At 38.5% G+C, this 18,175-nt stretch overlaps 1 protein-coding gene across 1 annotated transcript in view; it reads right to left on the bottom strand.

Moving 5' to 3' along the window:
• The window catches only part of LOC131805451 (uncharacterized), a 71,727-nt gene extending 54,154 nt beyond the window's left edge, over nucleotides 1-17,573 (bottom strand). Inside the window, exons 1-2 of the mRNA XM_059128614.1 lie at nucleotides 13,164-17,573; nucleotides 12,121-12,395 (exon numbers count right to left, since the gene is read on the bottom strand). Of these exons, the coding sequence (XP_058984597.1) occupies nucleotides 12,121-12,395; nucleotides 13,164-17,573 (4,685 nt within the window). The remainder of the gene's footprint in view (nucleotides 1-12,120; nucleotides 12,396-13,163) is intronic.
• Nucleotides 17,574-18,175: the final 602 nt, after the last annotated feature.

Raw genomic sequence — 18,175 nt, forward strand, 5'->3', positions numbered from 1 at the left:
TTGCTATAGAATGTGAAAGTAACACACAAAAACCGTTCAAGGAATTTTCCAACACACATTAACAATCAGCCGCAAAAGGGAAACCACAAAAAAATACAGGCAATAAATATTTGTTGTCTGTGCCGACCTTTCAAGCGTAAAAAGCAACGAATGTCCTTTAGGCATTGCTTCAGGGTAATAATTTATAGAAATAATTTTAACATAATCATTTCGGATGTTTTCCATTTAATTTATTTTCTGTAAAATTGAGCAAAATAAATCAATTGGCAAACCTGTGTTAGAAAATAAGCGAAAACTGCGATGAGCGAAATTAATATATTTTTCACATCTAGGGAGATTACATGGATAGAATTATGTAAGATTGAAATAAACATATGATCCTTGAAAACAGAATTACAGAGATGGGACTTTCAGATGTATATACTAGGTGAGATAAAAACCAGTAAAGAAAGTCCTAAAGTCGGGTGGGGCCGATTTTATGATACCCTACACCACTTTGCTAATTTAGTTGAGCTCCACTTAACAATTAAAAGTTTTTATGGGAGAATTCAATCATACACGCTATGATTATAATTATAATTTAAAATTCAAAGGACTAAATTTGCCGAAGCATTTGTATCTTTTAAATTCGGACTTGTATTGCCCATTTGGTGCGAAATTAATTTGAAATCGGATAAAAATATATATGGGAACTATATCCAAATCTGAATCGATCTCGAAAAAATTTGGCAAAGGTATTTCTGAGCTGTATTTGATATATTTCCCTGAATATCGTTGTTACGGAGTGCATATTACGGCTGTGGGTAACAAATGCAATAAATCGGATGAACAATATATATAGGAGCTATAACTATATCTGAACCGATCTTCACGAAATTTGGCATACTACCTTCTAGACTAAATTCGGTCGTATGTGCCAAATTCCATCCCATTTGGACAAATATTAGACGTTTGGTGCACAATAAATGGTAAATCGGACGAAGTTATATATGGGAGCTATATCCAAATCTGAACCGATCTCGATAAAATTTAGCAAAGGTATTTCTGAGCTGCATTTGATATATTTCCCCAAATATTGTTGTTACAGAGTGCATATTACGGCTGCGGAGGACATAAATAACAAATCGGATGAACAATATATATGGGAGCTATAGCTATATCTAAACTGATTTCGATCAAATTTGGCATACTTATTTTCAGGTCCAATCTGGCCGTACGTGCAAAATTCCATACTATTCGGGCTTATATTACACGTTTGGTGCACAATGAAAGGCAAATCGGACGAAGATATATATGGGAGCTGTATCTAAATTTTGACCGATTATGTCCAATTTCAATAGGGTTCGTCCTTGGGCCAAACAAAAGAACTTTGCAAAATTTCATCTGGATCAGGCAATAAAAGCGACCTGTACTTTGTTTACAAAAATACATGGACAGACGGAAGGACGGACCTGCATAAATCGACTCAGAATGTGATTCTATGCAGATCATCAAAAGGAACTATGGGTCTATCTTGTTTCCTTCTGCCTGTTACAAACAAATGCACAAAGACATAATACCCTGACCACCTTGTGGTGTAGGGTATAAAAATGTCAAATTTTAGAATAAGTTTGGATTTGTTTGAATTGATAACATTTGAATTGGTAACATTTGACACTAACATTATGGCCTTCAAACGCCAATGAAACCGTCACACGCTGCCCAAATGTTGTTCTGCTGTATTCTGGCCAATTCCCGGCGAAGCGCTTGCTTGAGGTGATCGACACTTTGGTATTTTTAGTGCCAACCTTGCTTTCCAAAATAATCCAGACACAATAGTTCAACGGATTGGTATCCGGAGATTTTGGTGGTCTTTGCGCGTTGGAAAAGAAGCGAGGCACCTCATTTTGTAACCATTCTTGGGTGGGGCGTGCTGAGTGCGATGGCGCTGAGTCCTGTTGGAATGTGCAATGTCTGCGGCCAAAATGTTTGCGTACCCAAGTTTTTTTTTTTTTTTTTTTGTTTTCTTAAATATTCTGAGACTTTCAAAAGATCCAAAATGCAATTTTTATGCTTCTGAATAAGTACAATGTCTCGTTTGAGATTTTAAAACTATGCCCGACATAGTCAGTAATTTGTTGGTTTTTGCTTGCATTAATTTCGATATTTGAAGCATTTGCAGGGCATTATACCTTGATTTTACCATACAAAATATCCTTTAACAACTGTAAATTGTTAGGTAGGACTCTAAGCTGTGCAATACTTTCATTCATTCAAAAACTATTAATAATTGCTCTACACTTTGAAGTGCAATTTTTCCTTAGCTTGCAAACATCGCACCCAATTGTTTATTTGATTGATGATCGTCCGTCTCTTTTGAGCTGTCCAGCTGACTAATTGTTAAGGGTATTAATGGTTGGGAGTTGAAATACACACACAAAAACAAAGCATTATATCTCTAAAAGAATTTGGGCTGGGCCAGAGACGTTAGTGTTTTTCAATCCATCACAATGATAGTTTAGTGTAACCTTTTTATGATTCCCTATGTGTAGGAAGAGGTCTTCAACACGAAATTTTTTTATTTTCTTTTTTTTAATTTATGTTTTTTTCTTTGTCATAAAAATTACTAAGGTAGCATTAGAAAATGTAGAACATAACTAGCTTAACTAATGTATTTTGACAAGGTTGTATTCCTTTTTTGTCAGATAACAATTACTTTGAAAGCTATTTTCTTAGAACAATATAAAGGATAGGTTTATAATTGCAATTTTGAAGGTATTACCTTCTGTTAGATTATAAATTTAATTAATTGGAACAAGATGGGGTTTATGAGAATGATACTTTTTGGCTGCTGTGCAATATTATTACTAGATATTGATCTAATCTAATGATGGGACATATCGTCCACTCTTTATGATTTGTCCCCCAAAAAGGGTAAATTTAAACAAACAAAAAAGCTGCAACATAGTCAAACGCCATAATTGTTACATTTTTTTTTAATTTTATTGAATAAAAGCAAAAATGTCGGAGATAGCATCAAATTTTAGAATAAGTTTAGATTTATTCGAATTGGTCACCATTGGCACGAATTATGCCCTTTAAACGGCCAATGAAATGAATGTTGCTCTGCGGTATTTTGGCCCATTCCCGGCGAAGCGCTTGCTTGAGATGATCGACACTTTGGTTTTGGTGTCAACCTTGCTTTTCAAAATACTCCAGACACAATAGTCCAACGGATTGGTATCCGGAGATTTTGGTGGCCATTGTGCGCTGGAAATTAAACGAGGAACCTCATTTTGTAACCATTCTTGGGTGGCGTGTGCTGAGAGCGATGGTGCTGAGTCCTGTTTGCGTGCCCAAGGCTTTAATACAACATACATAATGTTTTCGCGGCAACATTCGGCATTTATTCTGACGCCACAGTCGATTAATACGAGGGGCCATAAGCCATGACCAGCGCTTGAGTTCTGGTGGACAACCGAAGGTGCACATTTTCAGCTGACCTCTTAGGCAAGTAAACACGATCATTTTGTTTATTTACAAACTGCTGCACAATGAATGTTTTCTCATCAGAGGAAACCAAATTCGGCAGTTCACCACTTTCGGCCAAGCAAAGCAACTCTTTAGCTTTTTATACCCTACACCACAAGGTGGTCAGGGTATTATGTCTTTGTGCATTTGTTTGTAACATGGAGAAGGAAGCGAGATAGACCCATAGTTACTTTTGAGGATCTCCATAGAATCACTTTCCGAGTTGATTTATGCATGTCAGTCAGTCTGTCCGTCCGTCCGTCTGCCCATGTATTCTTGTGAAAAAAAGTGCAGGTCGCATTTATTATCCGATTGAGATGAAATTTTTTAAACAACATTTGTTTGGCCCAAGGACGAACCCTATTGAAATTGGAGATAATCGGTAAAAATTTAGATATAGCTCCCATATATATCTTCGTCCGATTTGCTTTTTATTGTGCACCAAATGTCTAATATTTGTCCAAATGGGATGGAATTTGGCATATACGACCGAATTGAGTCTAGAAGGTAGTATGCCAAATTTGGTGGAGATCGGTTCAGATATAGCTATAGCTCCCATATATATTGTTCATCCGATTTGTTATTTTTGTCCTTCGCAGCCGTAATATGCACTCTGCAACAACAATATTTTGGAGAAATATATCAAATACAGCTCAGAAATACCTTTGCTAAATTTTATCGATATCGGTTCAGATTTGGATATAGCTCCCATATATAAATTCGTCCGATTTGCTTTTTATTGTGCACCAAACGTCTAAAATTTGCCCAAATTGGATGGAATTTGGCACATACGACCGAATTGAGTCTAGAAGGTAGTAGGCCAAATTTGGTGAAGATCGGTTCAGATGTAGCTATAGCTTCCATCAGATATAGCTATAGCTCCCATATATATTGTTTATCCGATTTGTTGTATTTGTTACCTACAGCCGTAATATGCACTCCGTAACAACGATATTCAGGGAAATATATCAAATACAACTCAGAAATTTATTTGCCAAATTTTATCGAGATCGGTTCCGATTTGGATATAGCTCCCATATATATCTATATCTGATTTCAAATTAATTTTGCACCAAATGGGCAATACAAGTCCGAATTTAAAAGATACAAATGCTTCGGCATATTTAGTCCTTTCAACTTTAAATTATAATCATAGCGTGTATGATTGAATTCTCACAGAAAAATTTTTAATTGTTAAGTGGAGCTCTACTAAATTAGCAAAGTGGTGTAGGGTATCGTAAAGTCAGCCCCGCCCGACTTTAGGGCATTCTTTACTGGTTTGAGTCTATTTTCTTTCTGTTGCGGTGTAAGTTCTTGCACTTTTTGGAATTTCAATGGCTTTACCACGAGCTCATTTTTCAATATTTGCCGAATGGAATATTGCGATAAGCTCAGCTCACGAGCCATTTTTCGGCCACTGCGACGCGGGCCGAAGTCGCTTCTTTACTTTCGGAAACATTTCTGCTGATATTGCTGTTTTCTTCAGTCCACTTCCTTAACGTCGGGCTACGCTACCGGTAACATAGTAACGAGCGATGGTACGAGACACAAAAGATTTATTCACATTTAAATGCTGGAGTGCTCTAACGACAACCACTTGTGGTTTCCAAGCCGAATATAAAGAAATCACACTATCACGATATAACTTTTTTTCTTCCATCACGAATAACTTTTTTTCTGGAAAATTCTCACCAAAATGCTTTTGTGCGCTTGTAAACAATACAATGAGCTATCACTGGAATAATTTTAACAGCTGTTGGACGGGAAGCTTGGAAATGACAGCAGTCTGAATTAGGTTGCGTGTTTTACATCTTACCTTGTATATCTGTCAGATCATAGACTAAACGTTTCTACCTTTTTCATCATATCGTTAATTTCTATATGTCTCTAAAACTGCCATCCATTAATTTCCCCCAAGAAAAAAAAAAGCTGACGAAAATGCGAATAGATTTATGTCTTCCTATGCCCCCAAATTATTTTCCCTAATGCATTACTCAAAGCTTACCAACTTTTACTTTTTTCCATTATGATTATCTCCTTTTTCACCAATTGATGAAAGCTTTCAGTCGCACCATCTTCTAATTGAAACAATCCCTTGACTCGATTTAGTTAATGTCAGCAAACACACACACACACTCAAATATTTATGTGTGTGCCCACATAGATCTTAAAAGAGCTGTTTTCAAAGCACGCCAAAAGAAAAAAAAACCTTTCATTTTCCCAATACTGTCACTTTTATATTGATTAAATTTCCTGTACAATTTTTCCTCTCAATACACTTTACTTTCGTTTCGTGCTGCAAAAGCCAAAAACCAGAAAAAAATCTATGTATTTAAGGACACAAGGAATTCTCAGTCGCCGATACCACCAGACGCATAGAATCTAAGAGAACGTCAGAGGCAAACATTCATCACTTTCTGGTTCGATACGAAAACCCATAAAAAAGACGAAACATTTGCCATTACGCTAAAAGTTCTACTTTTACTGTTGAAAAGCCAAAGAAGAAATAGCAGAAAAGTTTACGAAGTCATACGTTGTGACTGAAATAGCTATTGGGAGTAGGATATGTATATTTAGAGAGGTTCGATTGAAACAAATTAACGGTGGGGGTATAGAAATTCTTGGAAATTAACAATTTCGAAATACTGATGCCAGTCAATGTGGTGGTGGGAAATTCCAAGTGGAGGTTGTCGGGTTACCTCACTGGACAAAGGGTTAATTATAATCAAATGGTCTTTCCCAAAATTAAAGCTACCATAATAATGGTCCACGTTTTGATAATACAATCCACATAAAACCACCTCTTGATTTTAGCTATACCCAAGGTCTTAGCAATTTTTCCATTCAATTTAGCTATAATTAAGTATTTTGGTATTCAATGCATAGAAAAATTGAACACCAACAAGAAAAAAACGTTGTAAATTCGGTCGGGCCGATCTTTGAATACCCTCCACCATTTGGAACGAATTTGTCAATTATCAAAAACAATAAAATTCTTTAACAATTCTGTTAACAAAATAACGATTGTAGCTGTTATATGAGGGTCTATACGCCGACATGGACTTGCATAGGAAACTTTTGTCACAAGCCATTACAATATTCAAATGCGACAATATTCAAACGCTAAACTTAAAAAAATCGGTGAATAATGTCGCTAAAATCATCAAAATACCCAATATGTGGGCTACGGACTTCAAATACCAAATTTTAAACAAATCCGGTGAATAATATCGCTAAAATCATCAAAATACGGAATATCAGGAGGTACTGTCAAATGGGGGCTATACCAAAATGTGGACATATATAATCCATTTTCAATACCAAAAGTCCTGGAGACATTATACACATTTGAGTAAAATTTTATCAATCTACTTCATTTCGTTCGAAAGCCAGAGTGATTTCCACAGACGGACGGATATCGACTGATCGATATAGAATTTTATGCTGATCAAGAATATATATACTTTGTGGGGTCTAAAATGTATATTTTGACAAACTTAATATATGACGGAATGACAAACTTAATATACCCCCATAACAATGAGCAATGTAGGTCCATAAACAGGGTGAGATGGAAAAACTGCAAAAAACTTCAGAGTGCTGTCATTTCTAAGCCACTCGTCCGACAGCTGTTAAAATTATTCCAGTGACGGCTCATTATATTGTTTACAAGTGCACAAAAGCATTTTGGTAAGAATTTTCCAGAAAAAAAAATATTCGTGATGGAATTTAAGCGTGATACTGTGATTTATATATATTCATAGCATATATATTCATAGCATAAAATTCATAGCATAAAATTCTAAGTCGATTTAACGATGTCCGTCTGTCCGTCTGTTGAATCACGATGCAGCCCACATTATTTGACGCAGAGCTTCAAAATTTAGCAGAATAATTTGTATTGTGTCTAGGATGGTTGGTATTGAAAATGACATATATCGGTCCACGTTTTGGTATAGTTCCCAATCTAACGGTACCTCCAGATATTGGCTATTTTGATGATTTTTGCCATATTTTTTCATGGATTTGTCTAAAAATTGGTATTTGTTGGTCAAAGTGGGTTCCAGCTGCGGTGGTGAAACATTGGTATAGCCCCCATATAACGGTACCTCCCGATATTCGGTATTTTGATGATTTTTGCCACATTTTTTCACGGATTTGTCTGAGAATTGTTGTTTGTAGGTCATAATAGGTCCTAGTTCGTGTGGCGAATCTTTGTATGTATGGGTCCACGCTTTGGTATAGCCCCCATATAACGGTATCTCCCGATATTCGGTATTTTGATGTTTTTGTCACATCTTTTCACGGATTTATCTAAAAATTGGAATTAATTATGTTCTAGCACCGTTGGCGAAACATTGTATGTATAGGTCCACGTTTTTGTATAGCCCTATATAGCGGTACCTCCCGATATTCGGTATTTTGATGATTTTTGCCACATTTTCCCACGAATATGTCTAAAAATTGGTATTTGTGGATCATAATTGGTTCTAATGTATCCATTACCCTAAGGTGGAGGGTATTAAAAGTTCGGCCCGGCCGAACTTAATGTTTTTTTTGCTTGTTTAGTGTCAACCTTGCTTTCCAAAATACTCCAGACACAATAGTCCAACGGACTGGTATCCGGAGTTTTCGCTGGCCATTGTCCGCTGGAAATGAAGCGAGGAATCTCATTTTGTAACCATTCCTGGGTGGCGCGTGTTGAGTACAATTGTGCTGCGTCCTGTTGGAATGCCCAAGGTATGCGGCCAAAATTTTTGGCGTGTCCAAGGCTTCAATACACCCTACAGAATATTTTCGCGATAATATTCGACATTTACTCTGATGCCACGGTCGATTAATACAAGCGGAGAGCGACCATCGGCTGATACACCATCACCATGACCTGAGCTTGAGTTCTGGTGGCAACGCGATCATTTTGTTTCTTTACAAAATGCTGGACAACGAATGTTTTCTCATCGGAGAAAACCAAATTCGGCAATTCACCACTTTCGGCCAAGCGAAGCAACTTTTTAGCTCTTTTGAGTCTATTTTCTTTCTGTTGCGGTGTAAGTTCTTTCACTTTTTGCAATTTCAATGGCTTTACCCCGACCTTTTTTCAATATTTGTTGAATGGAATATTGCGATATATTCAGCTCACGAGCCATTTTTCGGCCACTGCAACGTGGGTTTCGATCAAGTCGCTTCTTTACTTTTCGAACCATTTCTGCTGATGTTGCTGTTTTATTCCGTCCACTTCCTTGACATCGGGCTACGCTACCAGTATCACGGTAACGAGCGATGGTACGAGACACAAGAGATATATTCACATTTAAATGCTGGAGTGCTCTAACGATAGCCACTTGTGATTTTCCAGCCAAATATAAAAAAATCCCACTATCACGCTTGAATTCCATCACGAATAACTTTTTTTTTCTGGAAAATTCTCACCAAAATGCTATTATACGCTTATAAGCAATATAATGAGTTGTCACTGGAATAATTTTAATAGCTGTCGGTCGAGTGGCTTAGAAATGACAGCAGTCTGAAGTTGGTAGAAGTTTTTTCATTTTACCCTGTATTAAGGGAGTTATATTAGGGCTTTTACACATACGTGGACCTGTATATACAATTTTTTTTAAAGGACATCACAATATTCAAATACTAAACTTGAAATAATTCCGTTGCATATAGCCGCTTAAATCATCAAAGTTCAGAATATTGAGAGGACAATTTAAAGAATTGTATGCTGATTAAGAATATGTATACTTTGTGGGGTCTAAAATTTGTATTTCGGATGTTACAAAGGGAAGGATAAACTTCATACTATGGTGGGAGGTACAAAAATGCATAGCACATAGATCCTATATAACGTATCTCTTGATTTTCTGTATTTTGAAAATTTCTGATCTAATATTAATATTTCAGATACTCACTAGGTAGAATTTCTAGATATTGGCAAATAGCCAAGCCAGGGATTTAAGGGATTTTATTACAACTAATTTCATAGTAATAAAAGTTTTCACATAATGAAAGGGCCTACAACAGTCTTTTTACTTCTTATTGGTCCTAAATGGTACACTTCAGACTTTTTCCAAACAAAGAATCACTTAACTGAAAAAGTTAATTGAGAACACAAATGCATACCACCCTCCTAATATTGAAAATTCGAGCGGCACTTATGAGAGAGCACACTAAAGGCATAATATCATGATTGCTATGTAACGAGATAAAATTTTCAGCAGCAAACTGAAATATTTCCTTCATTGACGACATATCGTAAACAACATCGCCAGCAATATGACAACACACACAGATAGACAGAAAGACAGACAATCGACCAAGAAAAAATAAATGGAGTTAAAGTCATCATTCACACGCACGCAGTTACCCATACGCCATGCACACATACACACACTCTGGCATCCCGTGAGGGAAAGAAGGAAACGGAAACCAAAGCAGGGAGACAAACATATGTTTGCATGACGTTGTTGTTGCTGCTACTACTGGGCTGCAATGTGGCAAAGTGTAAACACTCTACACGCGCCACAAAGGAAGATGACACAACAAATGTTTTTCTTTCACAACATTCACACAAACGCACACCCTTACACCCGTGTAACAATGGGCTTTCATTCATTCATCCATCTATTCATTCGATCATTCAATGTTCCATGCCAGGACCCATATTCCCTGTAAAGAATCAAACTAAGGAATTCCTCGACTCAGTTTTAATCCTGTTCTGTTACACACATGCAGCAGTAGCAACACACCAACGCTCACACATCTCACATCCATTCACCCACTCACACTCACACACACATTGCCAAATAGACACAAAAATATTTTCCAAAAGTTTCGCATCGACGAGCAAAGCAACTTCATCGACTGTCATAAAAAACGTGGGGAAACAACAATAGCTCTGACAACAGCATCAACGTTAGCACGGGGTAATACAATCAACAACAACAAAACAAAACAACACTAACACAACAGCAGCAGCAGTAGCACCAATGACAGGCAATAACAACAATGAAATCATAAAAATATTTACGACTTTTGGTGCATTTCATTGAATGAACCCAGTAGCTGTGTGACAGACTGACTGGTGAGTTGGCTGTCAGTCCAGACCCACAGAGGGTGGCACATAAAATAGAGTAGGTGAATGCCGGGGACCAAATGAATCAACAACTAAATGGATAAATGAATGATGATGATGGCGCTGGCGATGACTACTGGATTGTGTGGCAGTAAGGGCTGCTGGTATCCTCCGGGGTAATTTTCATGGAATTTTCATCTATGCGATGAAAGTCTTTACTAAAGCACCTTGGTAATTTAAGAAAAATTAATAAATGGTCAGATATTGTATTGAATGTTACTTATACGTTGGATTTTCAAATATGAAAATTCATTTCCAGTCAAGGTCACAATAAGGTCTGTTTATTAATATTAATTAAAGCAGATATACACAACACTTGAATTGTGTAACCTTGGTATGTTTACAATTTCTTGTAATCTACCAAGAAAATTTATTTTTGCTTTCTATTTATACATTTTTGAATTCATTAAAACTAGCATTTAAAGTTAACTAAGCAATAAATTACTTCAGCCAATAACCCATGCAATGTGAAACCAATCGAGGTGTTTCTTTATTTAGGCTATTGGCCTGCATAAGGCAAACAATAATTATATAGGTCAGTTATATGCTGACATAGAATAAAATAATAATAAAAACAAAATTAAAAATGTGTTAGTAAAATATGTTCTTTTGAACATTCTCCCCCACGTTGAACGAGGAACGTTCAAGAAACTGTCTGGTCAATGACGTATGATGATGAGACTGACTGCCGAGGGGTAGGTGTTGGGTTCATGTTATTGTTGGAAGTTCTGTGGTGCCGAAACTTGACAATGACGTATATGGCTACTCCAATTCCAATGCAAAGAGCTAGATAGCTGATGGTATGATGGTGAATGGCCGTCGATTTCATTAATTGTGGAAGGCGTCCGATTTCAATAGTTTTTAGCTGTTGGTGTAAGGTGACGAGTTCAGCAGCATGTGTTTCATAGGTGCTGTTTAATGTTTTGTTGAGCAAGACAAGCTTACTGCTTGAGATTATGGAATCCAGTGGCTTAAGTCTCAGATATGATGTGTGCACTGTTGTTTTGTTTTCGTAGTGACCGTATATTGTAAATGTGTTGTCTTTGAAAATGCAGCCTGGCCCAATTTCTAAAGTTCCAGCTCCTTGCACCTCCAGGTGTGTCATTTTTGTACCACAAACAAAGGACAATTCTGTTAAATTGGCTAGAGTAAACATCCATTTATTCTTTTGTTCCATTTGTCTCCAAGTTTGGTGGTGCATGGTTGATTGCAAGTCGCACGCTTCTGACGATTTGTTCAATAAGAAAATCACCTCGCATAAATGTGATCGATCGCCTTTGCTAAATTTCGCTTGGTTGTCGCAAATAAAAACGTCATTTGTGGTATGTATGCAGCTGTTCATTTCTTCTGCGGTTAGCGATATGAACTCATCCCGATGGACGTTAGCTGCCAATAATGTTGATTTCAAAGCTATTGAAATAAATCGACCGGATCGTAGCATAGGTACGGGGATCATTTTGAATAAATCATACTGCTGGAGATCCACTAATGGAAGGCGAATCTCGAATATGATATGGTTCTTAATAACCCTTCCCTTACTCTTCATTAATTTGAAGAAATCCGAAACATTATCTTCGCGAACGGGTAGAGCACGAGATGGAGGAATGTGAGCCTTGATGGTTTGGAGCTCTTGTAGCAATTGATGTGGCGTAAGTAGCAACGGACTTATCCGACCATGATGAGCATCCGTTAAAACGTCGATTAAGTTATCTTCTATATGTTTCAACCTTGATGAAAGTAGCATGAGCTGTGAAGTGAGAAACATAATTGATTGTGTTGTCTTTACAACATCTTCTTCTTTCTTCACCTTATTTGCCAAAAGGTTCATCTCCACTTGCATGTTGCCGAAGTTCCTTTGGCTCGTATCTTCGTCCTTTCTAATTATGTTGATTGTTGAATCAATAATAGATGTCTGATTTTTTAGAAGATCCAACAAATGTTGCTTGTCTTCATTTGCCTTCTCAATTGTCACAGTCATTTGCTCCGCATATTCCGAATCCAAGACACCAAATAACGAGTGTGCGAGGTTCCCGACTATGTTTAGAGCTCCTCTCCTGATGCGCCTGGGGAATATGTTCAGTGTATTTGATTCCAACTGCTTTTGTACTTGAATAAGATTTTCTGAAAGTATCTCACAGCTTCTGTTCTCAACTGCTATCTTACACAACTTCTGAAGGGTTCCTATCCCGGTAGAAAAGCCATCCATATCTGCCCAAAATGGGGAAAGATCATAATAAGTGATCAGTTTCCACTCTGCTGTTACTACTTTTGTGATTCCAATTCCTTCAAAATAGATGCCGGGCTTATTCTCAAACTTGTGTATGTTGAACGAATGACACAAGCATAGAGGTAAAAATAGTAAAGCCACAAGCATCATCGATACTAGCATGCTGCTTGACGTCTTCAATCGCTTTGGAGATGGCTCTTCACTCCTACTCTTGGTCTCTATAGGCGGAAGAGGTTCCTTTCCCATGATTTGGTTGTATAACTTTGGCTTCGCCCGGGTGCACCTTACGCAATTTTGCACAATGTTGCGAGCCATAGCCTTCCCCTTGATTATCCAATATTTTTGTCTTGATGTTGCCAGTAATAGTTGTGAGCCACAGTGGCTATTCTCTAAATGGATCATGCTAAGAATGAGTTTCACAATTGGATCGTTGTATGGTAACAACATCGGGTGTTTTGTGTCGTATGCTAAGGTTGCCTCTTCCAACCTGCCACCGACTCTAAGTATTCCTCTGTCATCAAGAAACGGAGTTAAACTATGTATGGAGCTTGATTTGTCCAATGCTCCATGTTTCCTCAATTGCTGAATTTCTTTCGCAAAATCTGCCACCTGTACGGTCTTGACTATTAGTTGCATCGCCTGATTCAACTCCATAGGTGTCAATACATCTGTCGAACTTCCATGCTTGCGTCCCTTTATCCTTTCTGAAAATCGCAGGACATAACCGACAATACGTTGTAATCGTCTAAATGAACCCTTGTGGTTGATTCCATAGATCATATCCTGTAACCCACTCTGTGAGGCAATTGCTGATACTGTAGATTTTGTCTTGAATTCAAGATCGGATTGATTTTCTCTATTCTTTGAGAAGGGCCCCGGCCAGAGAGATTCATTTCCATGTAGATACGTGGGTCCATAAAACCACATCAGACATCCCGACAGACGATCTGGTTTCATACCTCTGGATATATAATCGGCAGGATTATCCTTCGTCCCCACATGTCGCCATTGAGTGTTTATCGATCTGCCTTGTATATTTTTTACTTTGTTGGCAACGAACGTCTTTAGAGCTGATGGTTCTGAATTGATCCAGTACAATGTAATCTCTGAGTCTGACCAATAAATAGTCCTTAGATCTTCGTAACCCAATTCGGCTTTGACCTTAGCAGTAAGTTTTGTTCCCAATTCAGCGGCACAAAGCTCTAACCGTGGCAGCGTGATCTCCTTTATTGGTGCTATTTTTGATTTTGAACAAAGAAGTCTGACTATATGCCTGCCGTCTGGCAGCATAGCTCGAAGATACACCACAGCACCATATGCCTTTTCTGACGCGTCCACGAAAGTATGTATCTCAATTTTTGTTGGTTTCTCTCCATCAAACATGTGTCTGGGTAACCTGAAATCATTTAACATCTTCAGACCTTCTCGGAACGATAGCCAATATGCTGCCCTTTCTGCTGGCAGTTCCTCGTCCCAGCCAAGTTTATTCTTCCACAGTTGCTGAATAAAGATCTTAGCTGCTGACACCACAGGACCCGCAATTCCTAAGGGGTCAAACAATCTTGCCAAATCAGATGTGACCTTCCGCTTGGTGACCTTGGTGCATTCGTTCACATCACTCTTCAAACAAAATCGGTCTGCTTGAGGAATCCATGTTAATCCCAAAACCTTGGTTGATGATTTGTCAAAATTGAGATCTACTTCTCTATCTTCTGGAGGAATTCCATGCAGCAGTTTTAAGTGGTTAGCACACCATTTTCGTAGTCTAAATCCAGCTTCCAGTAGTAACATATTAACTTGTTTCTGCATCTCAATTGCCGTTGTTAAACTGTCAGACCCGCACATGCAATCGTCAACGTAAAAATTCTTTTGCAATACCATCGCCCCCAATGGATATCTTTGTATGTTCGTATCTGCTAGCCTTTTCAGACATCTTGTAGCAAGATATGGGGCACACGTCGTACCATATGTTAACGTATTCAACATGTAATGTTCGAGTTCCTTGTCTGGAGTGTTTCTCCATACGATTAGTTGATATTTGCGATCTCTTTTGTCGACTAGCACTTGTCTGTACATCTTTTCAATGTCTGTTGTAAACACAAATCTCGGCAGTCTAAACCGCAACAGCATTCCAAACAGATCTCCTTGAACCCTGGGACCTGAATGCAAAATATCATTGAGTGACCATCCAGATGATGACTTGCAAGACGCATCGAACACAACCCTCAGTTTTGTTGTGCTGCTATTTGGGCGTAGGACACAATGATGCGGGATATAGTAATGATTACCACGCACCTCTCTTGATTGTATTTTCGTCATATGTCCCAGATCCTCATACTCCTTCATAAATTTAGCATACTGCTCGTGAAGACTTGCATCCTTAGATAAGCGACGTTCCAACGCAAAGAATCTTGATGCTGCAATATTCAAGGATTCAGAAATTTTCTCAGGGCCGTCTGCAAACGGTAATCGCACCACAAACCGACCATTCTCATTCACTGTTGTATTTTGGTTGAAGTGATTTTCACACTGTTCCTCTGCTATTGTCAACTTCTGGTCTTCACAAACATCGTCTTGTTCCCAGAACATCTTTAATAAATCTTCTAAAGCATGTTCATCTTCTCCGAAAACGGCGCATGTCACAGTTTCTGATTCAGCCTGAACTCTTCCACTAGCAATCCATCCTAGTTTTGAGTTCTTCAATATAGGAAGCTCTTTGGACATTCGAAGTTCTTGTGAGAGAATCAGGTTGAAGTAGAACTCTGCTCCAAGTAGTACGTCAATCCTGGTCGTTTGATAAAAATAGGGATCTGCTAGTTTTATGTTTTCTGGAATAGGCCATGATGTGATGTCGATCTCAGTGCTTGGTTGGGGTGGCACTATATTTGGTAACACAAAGGCTTCTAGGCGTGTTCTGAATTTGCTGGTGAGTGACTTAAGCTCCACGTTGACCCTGTGGTTTGCGGTTCTTGATCTACCTCCAACACCTTCGATACAGAGAGATGTTTGAATGGGTTCGATACCCAACCTCTGCACTAGTCGCTCTGACACCAGATTAATTTGTGAACCGGAATCCAGAATCGCCTTAAACTCATTGCTTCTTCCATTATTTGCCTTGATCGCAACACGTGCGGTTGCAAGAAGTACGTATGATTGGGATCTATTCGCCGATGCTACTGTTGGCGGCTGTTGAACCGACAAATCTGCTGACTTGTTCTCTACTTGTGGCCTCGTTGAAAAATGCAAAAGTGTATTGTGTTTTTGTTGACACTTCCTGCACTTCCCACTTGTACACGTTTTTGCCTGATGGTCATCCTTGAAGCAATTTAGACACATCTTGTGTCTAGCAACCCATTTCTGTCTTTCGGGCACTGTCATTGCCAAGAACTGTTTGCAGTAATATAGGGGGTGGTCACCTTTGCACATGTGACATCTACGGATCGTGGTGGAAGCAGTCGTTGCTGACGGTTTGCTCTTCTGAATCCCATTGACAGCTTCTAATGATTCGAAACGACTCCTCAAACATTTCATGAAATGATCCATCGTTTGGAGTTCTTTCGAATCTACAATCGACTGCTCATACAACACATGAGTAGTCTTGTCCATCCTCTTTGTTAGGATGTGGATTAAGAGTGGATCCCATTCCTTTGGCCTTACTCCAAGACCCTCCAATGCCAATAACGATTCATGAAGACTATCATGAAAGTCCTTCACTGATCTGCTATCGCCAGACATGTTGGGCAGGTTTAGCATTCTCTCAAGTATAGTTGACACTTGAGCTCTCTTGTTATTGTACCTGTCTTGGAGTGTCTTCCAGGCAATGTCGTAATTCGCCTCGGTCAACTCGAGGTGCCTTATGAGTTTCTCGGCTTCCCCAGTCACGTTGGCCTTGAGATACCACATTTTTTGCACTTGTGGCAAGGCTTGCTCGTTGATCATTTTCCCAAAAATGTCAGCAAACGTCTGCCACTTCGAATAATCCCCATTAAATTGAGGGATTGTAATTTTTGGCAGATTAACTTGATTTGCCAAGTTTCCGCCTGATCTCTGCTGAGACGACGAATGATCGACCTGTGTTAGCGTCGATATTTTTTCTTTGAACTTTAACGTCTCTTCCTCTAAGAGAACGTAGGCTGATGCATCGTACCCTACCAACGTTGGGTCATCAAAGTCCTCGAACATTTTGAAGTGGATATCTTCCACGTGTGTCCACAGTTTTTCAATTGCAGCCACTGTCTGACAGGGAGCAGCTTGGCCTGAATTGCCCCTTATTAACGTTTGTATGGACTGCATTAGAGCCCTCTGACGTCTCACTAATGCAGTCACGCTGCTGGTTGCAGTAAACTGGCCTGATTGTTTTTGCACCCCCTCCCTTGTTGCGGGAAGCGGTTTCTGAGGCATTTGTTCTTTGCCCCTTTTGATGTCTGCCTCGATGTTGTCGATTGCAGCTCTGTACTCTTCACCAATGACTTGGTATTCGTTATTGGTGATATGGAGATGTGACTCTGCCGCAGGATCTGCACGAATTTTGTTTTCATTGCGATCGATCTCTGCCCAGAGTGCTTCCATTTCCTTGAGCTTTTTGCTGTAGAACTCCACCGTTCTTCTTTCCAATGGAGCCTTTTTTACGTTCGCAATTGCCTTCCTCAACTCGGCAATTGCTGCTTGCTGTTGCTCGATTACTGTAGCTAGATCCATACTGTATCCGCCTTACGGTGATTAGCTATCAGTTGATTCAGATTCTTGATGTAGGTACTGGCTTCTTCTCCAGATGTTTCTGGCTCTTAGATGGTGCTACTAGTTGTACGTAACTAGCTCCTTTCACAAATAAATATTTCAAATTCCTTACCACTGGTGGGGGGAAATTCGAAATTTATGAGTGAATCAAGTAATCCTTGTCAGGATCACGTCGGGGTCACCAAAAAATGTTTATTAATATTAATTAAAGCAGATATACACAACACTTGAATTGTGTAACCTTGGTATGTTTACAATTTCTTGTAATCTACCAAGAAAATTTATTTTTGCTTTCTATTTATACATTTTTGAATTCATTAAAACTAGCATTTAAAGTTAACTAAGCAATAAATTACTTCAGCCAATAACCCATGCAATGTGAAACCAATCGAGGTGTTTCTTTATTTAGGCTATTGGCCTGCATAAGGCAAACAATAATTATATAGGTCAGTTATATGCTGACATAGAATAAAATAATAATAAAAACAAAATTAAAAATGTGTTAGTAAAATATGTTCTTTTGAACAAGGTCTCTGAATTAATTTAAAAATGTTCACGCAATT

Source organism: Musca domestica, unplaced genomic scaffold (genome assembly GCF_030504385.1).
Source record: "Musca domestica strain aabys unplaced genomic scaffold, Musca_domestica.polishedcontigs.V.1.1 56, whole genome shotgun sequence".
NCBI classification, from domain to species: Eukaryota; Metazoa; Arthropoda; class Insecta; order Diptera; family Muscidae; genus Musca; species Musca domestica.